This window comes from Centroberyx affinis, unplaced genomic scaffold (assembly GCF_046629955.1).
Source record: "Centroberyx affinis isolate AG114_WGS23_722 - 3 ecotype Tasmania unplaced genomic scaffold, CSIRO-AGI_Caff_v1 ptg002613l_1, whole genome shotgun sequence".
Taxonomy (NCBI): domain Eukaryota; kingdom Metazoa; phylum Chordata; class Actinopteri; order Beryciformes; family Berycidae; genus Centroberyx; species Centroberyx affinis.
The window spans coordinates 26,089-32,064 of record NW_027280811.1 but is presented as its reverse complement, the minus strand read 5'-3'; the positions used below and the strand labels follow the sequence as shown (position 1 = coordinate 32,064).

Here is a 5,976-nt window from a genome sequence, read left to right as displayed (position 1 = left end):
CGCTGGATTTCCAACCACAAGCTTATTGCGCAAACTGTAGCGCACAGCAGCAAGTATCACCGTTTGCCTTGGGTCTTTATTTTGTATTTTATTTTTATTTTATTTTATTTTAACAGTCAGTTAAGACGACCAAGACAACTGGGAATCCTGATGCGGATGAAATTATCATCACCCTACTTTATAGAATTTGTGCGTAAATGCGCGACTTCTGATTTCTTCCTATCTTGAGAAAACTATTTAAAAATCTTTTTTTCCCCTAATCGCTACCGACTTTTTTCTCCCACCACGATGTCAGAGGACGACAGTAGCTCCACCACCAGCTCCATGTCTGACACAGAAGGCAGCAATGTCAGCGTCCTCAACTGGGAGCAAGTGCAGCGCCTGGACGCCATCCTGACGGAGACCATCCCGATCCACGGCCGGGGAAACTTCCCCACTCTGGAGATGAAGCCCCGGCAGATCGTCAAAGTGGTGCGCAGTCGGATGGAGGAGAAGCAGATCCACGTCCGAGATGTTCGGTTAAACGGGTCTGCAGCCAGCCACATTCTCCACGAGGATAGCGGACTGGGCTATAAGGACCTTGACCTCATATTTTGCGCAGACATGAAAGGCGAAAGTGATTTCCAGACTGTGAAGGACATCGTTTTGGACTGTCTCCTGGATTTTTTACCCGACTGTGTGAATAAAGAGAAAATCACCCCGTTAACGTTAAAGGTACATTAACTCTGACAACTTTAAGCAATTTATCCACCCCGCCTTCCCCCAACCTTTTTTTGTTTACTTGTAGATGTTTGATAAGATTTAATTGCATTTGTGCCAATTCGGCGATTTAGCAACCATTACGCGCGCCTTAACGTAACGCAATTAGATTAGTTTAGTGATAGTAAAAAGTTGGTTTTCTATGGTTAAGAGGATTGAGCTAAACCAATTTAGAAGGGATCCTGTCCACAGCCACCTAGATCCCATATCCTAGGGCAACTACATTCTGTGGCCTTTATTATTTGGGTCAATAGCATTAAAACAAACTTCTAATACTAATAGCCAACATGTGGCTATAACTTATAAATGTGGTATAAATTAACTTATACAAAATAGGGATAATAAAAAAAAACGTAATTATGCCAAATCAGCACTAAATGAGCCTGTACCTCCTCTGCTGATGATGATTTATTCTGTCTTAATGGTTGTATGTTCATCAGACATTGGCTAAATGCTTATTCTCATTCTCCCCCCCCCCTCTTTCTCTCTCACACACACAAACACACACACACACACACAGGAGGCTTATGTGCAGAAGATGGTAAAGGTGTGCAATGACTCAGACCGCTGGAGCCTGATCTCTCTGTCCAACAACCGGGGGAAGAACGTGGAGCTGAAGTTCGTGGACTCCCTCCGGCGGCAGTTTGAGTTCAGCGTGGACTCCTTCCAGATCAAGCTGGACTCCCTGCTGCTGTTCTACGAGTGCTCAGAGAACCCCATGGCCGAGACCTTTCACCCCACCATCATGGGCGAGAGCGTGTACGGGGACTTCGGCGAGGCCCTGGACCACCTACGTCACAAGATCATCTGCACCCGGAACCCGGAGGAGATCCGTGGCGGGGGCCTGCTGAAGTACTGTCACCTGCTGGTGCGGGGCTTCCAGGCCGCCTCCGAGACAGAGATGAAGTCACTGCAGCGCTACATGTGCTCGCGCTTCTTCATCGACTTCTCTGACATCGGCGAGCAACAGCGTAAGCTGGAGTCCTACCTTCAAAACCATTTTGTGGGCCTGGAGGACCGCAAGTACGACTACCTGATGACCCTGCACGGGGTGGTCAACGAGAGCACGGTGTGCCTGATGGGACACGAGAGGCGGCAGACCCTGGGGCTCATAGCCATGCTGGCGGTGCGTGTGCTTGCCGAGCAGAACGTCATCCCCAACGTGGCCAATGTTACTTGTTACTACCAACCCGCCCCTTACGTGGCAGATGGTAACTTCAGTAACTACTACATAGCACAGGTACAGCCAGTCTTCGCTTGCCAGCAGCCTGCTTACTCCACCTGGCTGCCCTGTAACTGAGCCAGCCCAGAGGAAAGCAGGAGGGAGAGAGTCTGATTTGTTTAAACAGGAGCTGAGTCGCTCGGTCGCCGCCTCAAATCTGTCCAGTGTTTCGCAGCTGAAAGAAAAAGGAAGCCCTTTCTTAATGTTTTGCATCAAAGCTTGTGTTTTTGTTCATACGTTGAGTATGAATGGTAAATTAAGTACAGTTGGCTCTCGGTTCATTTATGGCAAGTAATAAATGTGAATATCTCACATTTCGTGGGAGGCCAACCCCACCTCACCCTAACCCCAGCCAGCCAGGTTTGGAAAAGGCTAATTTGGGTAACTGGGAATAATGGCTTGATGCAAAAGTGTGTGCCGGCCAAGAACGCGAGCAGCAGAACTCTCACTGAAACTGTCCTAGACTGATTGAATCTGTCAAGAACTGATTAGCCAGCGTGTTTCAACAGCAGACCAAACGGCTGCATCAGTGCCCTGAAGTTGACAGCTACTGCCGCTGTAACAGAGGAAGAAACACCCCGGCTTTCAGGGGTGTGTAGCTCAGCGCCCAACACACACACTCTGGGTGACATCAGAGTTGTGCAGGGGTCAAAAAATGAATACCACAGACTCTGCTTTATGTCAGATGAACTGAGGTGAGATGCAGTCACTAGTTTGGAGAACAAACTGGCATCTTAACTTCCATTTGGATATAATTATGGTTGTTTACAGACCAAAGATTTTTGATTGTTTCTAAAAGTAAAACCCTATTTTGATGGGGGGAAAATAAACAAAATATATGATGCTATGTTTATTTGTATATGTGAACATGTGTTTTAAGTGCCTAATGCCTCTCAGCAGGCAGAGAAAAGAATGAGCAGGCCATATCATTTTGTGAATTTGCCCCACTCTGTTTATAGTCAGGCACACAAGACAATAGCACCCCAGAGGCTTGTGAATGTATATGTGAAATCATGATTCATGCACAGTCAGTGTTCATGCGCATTTGGGTGGAAAAAGAACACCCTGCGTTAGTGTATCGATTAAAGGGGAAGCCGTGGATTTCGCCGTACAGTAGCAAAGTAAAATGTGCGATTGACAGGTTGTTGCAAGATTCACATTTTCCTTGCAGATATTTGGAAGCTCAAAATCAATTTTGCACAATCTCCAAGGAACGCAGAGGGCTCTCGCGACCAGTATGCTGTTGAATTCACATAGTCCAAAACAAACTCCACAGAGGCATTCGTCTGTGCAGTGTTGCATGTTACAAGTCAGACTGGTATTGTTTAGTCGTGCATGGATATTGAGAACGCGGCTGACGAGCATTTTCAGATCATCAGCAACTGAGAAAAGCTGAATCCTGAAAATTTCACTCACATGAGATTTCCTGTATATTTTGTACAGTGGTGCTTCTCTTTTTCTCACTGGAGAAAAAGCTTATCTTGAGCTCACAAGAAATAGAGGAGAGACAGAGAGAGGGGAAAGATTGCATTCAGAGAGAGAGAGAGAGAGAGAGAGAATCAGACAGAGAGCCGGTGTGTGTTCCTATGCTTCCTCGTAGAACGATATTTGCCGAGACACCTCAGATGATGGGACACTATTTGCTGTAGCACCCTAGCAGGGAATTCCTCAGCTGCTGCCGAAGAGGTTGAACTTAGCTGGGTTGGGTGAGCAGGCGCTCGCTGCCGGGCCAGCCTGAGCCCTCCAGAAAACGTTGTGCCAAACGGTGACCTGCTGTTAGCCCTGAAGTTTAATGAGCCCATTTGTTGATAAAGTATGAGATGCTGTGTTGATATGGAAGCAGATGGTGAGAGACACAGAGAGAGGGAGAGAGACAGAGAGTGAGAGTGAGTGTGTGTGAAAGAGAGAGAGAGGAAAATGTTGTGGTTGAAAGCCAGAAGGGAGAGTGAGTCGGTCTGGAGAGATGGGTGCAGCTGGTGATGGGGTTTATCTCTCTAGGGCTACCATGCTTTACTGTACAAACTGTCTGTATTAAGGTCAGATTACGTGCTATACGGTCAGTGCTGCAGCTCTTCCCTCTTGTTTCAGGGAAACCAGAATGATCTCTCCGTTTTAAGCAGCTGCTCTTTGTTTTATTCATCTGACTGTCGTTATAAAGCGTGAAAATAGAAGATAATTGCATGCTTTGGCACCAGCTTCAGGAGAACTTTAAGTTGCAAAGGCGTTTCATTTGTGGGGTTGCTTTATTCCTCATTAATGCTATTTTTTATGCTTCATTCCACACCGTTTAAAACAGCTGTATATATATATATGATTACATGCTTCACTTTTCCCAACTCATTTAATCCTTGCAAGTGCAAACTGTACTGCAGCCTTTCCTGATGGTAGATAGAAAAAGGGAATGGTTATACAGTGATATTGTACATGAAGAGGTAGGTTAGGCCCAGAAGACAAACGTCAACTGAATACTGTGTTGTCAAGAGAAATTCTCTCACTGAAAAAGCATTTCTTTCTTTTCCTCTGTCTGGCATAATTCTGATAATTCATAACTCTGCTCTGTTCAGTTGTTTCTTCTAAATGACTGTCCATTTTGATGCTATCCTGTGGATTGTGCAGGCAACGTATTGTCATTTAAACTCAGTGAAGTCCTAACAGCTGACTAGCTAGCTAGCTCTAGTCTGCCTGTCAATTAGTGATTGTGCCTGTCAGTTAGAGATTGTGGGTTACTGCATTGTCTTGTATGCGTTGTCTCAAATGTCCATTTCTGTTAATGCAGTCTTTTACAATCACACTTTGAAAAAGAAAGAAAAAGATCCTGTCTTGTATGTATATTTTTTATGATTGTTATTTTTATAAATGTATCAGACACTGCAGATATTGCAGTGCTTTTGAATCTGTGATCAGGCTGCAAAGGATACGTTCTCAATAGCTTTTTTTGCAGATCTTATATTATGTGTCCAATGGGTCGAAAGGTAAAGGATGTTTTCATCAATAAAAAATTCAAAACTGTACTGTCTCCTGTTATTCATTTATTCAATTTTCATCTCTTTGAAACTACATTGATCAATACCGCTGATTTTACCACACTGCAGAAGATGTAGTTTAGTGCAGACATGAATATTCTGACAAACATACTGTAACATATTGCTCATTTGTTGCCTTATAGTCCACAAGTGATCCGCCCATCAAGTCTATTGACTTCAGTCTTCTTTTTTCAAAGGAGAGTGAGAGTTGCTCTTTTCACTGACGTTAGCCATTCAGCAGCTTTCAGACGGTTTCCCTGCTCAGAGGCAAATCCCTGCCAGGGCCTGCCGGGCCCGACAGGCCCAGCCAGAAACCCGTCCAGAACTGGCCCGCTGCTGCCAGAAAGAGCTGTTGTTGAATGTGAGGGGATTTGCATCCACCCAAAAAAGAGACTTTAACGCTTTTGTATAGTGAATATCTTTGCCTGCTCATCAAATTCTCTCTGTTAACAGCCCCCATACACCCACAGCAATGCACTGACTATGAGGGCCAGGACTGGGCTGCAGTGATCACAGTCCAACTGTCTCATGGTTGTCAGGTCGAAATAAAACTCTCCACAACAGAGCTGACTGTCCTGTAGGTCACATGACACAGGACACACTGCTATATTTAGCAGCCATGATAAGGACATTATCGCTTTCACTTAAGCTCATTTACTGCTGATTAATCTGAGCCATGAAATGAGTGATTGACAGGTCGAGGCTGCATGGAGCAACACACATACACACAGGCACATACACATGTACACACATCCCAATGGCCCAACCCTTACTTTAACTTTAATCTGCCTCTAATTCCAACCCTAACTCTAACCGCTAACCCTATAAAAAATGTTCACAAGGACCATTGTGTTGGACTTTTGCAGGTTTTTTAATGTTTGAATGCACAATCATATGCATACACACATACATACAAATCAGTAATGCATGGCAAGCACTGACTATCTTCATTTACACTCCAGAGAGCTAGCA

General features: G+C 44.9%; 1 protein-coding gene across 1 annotated transcript; it reads left to right on the top strand.

Moving 5' to 3' along the window:
* The first annotated feature begins 236 nt into the window (after nucleotides 1-236).
* Nucleotides 237-4,957, top strand: tent5aa (terminal nucleotidyltransferase 5Aa). Its single transcript, XM_071534754.1, has 2 exons — nucleotides 237-714; nucleotides 1,280-4,957. The coding sequence occupies exons 1-2, from the start codon at nucleotides 289-291 to the stop codon at nucleotides 2,057-2,059; spliced, it is 1,206 nt and encodes a 401-aa protein (XP_071390855.1). The 5' UTR covers nucleotides 237-288; the 3' UTR covers nucleotides 2,060-4,957.
* The last annotated feature ends 1,019 nt before the right edge of the window (nucleotides 4,958-5,976 follow it).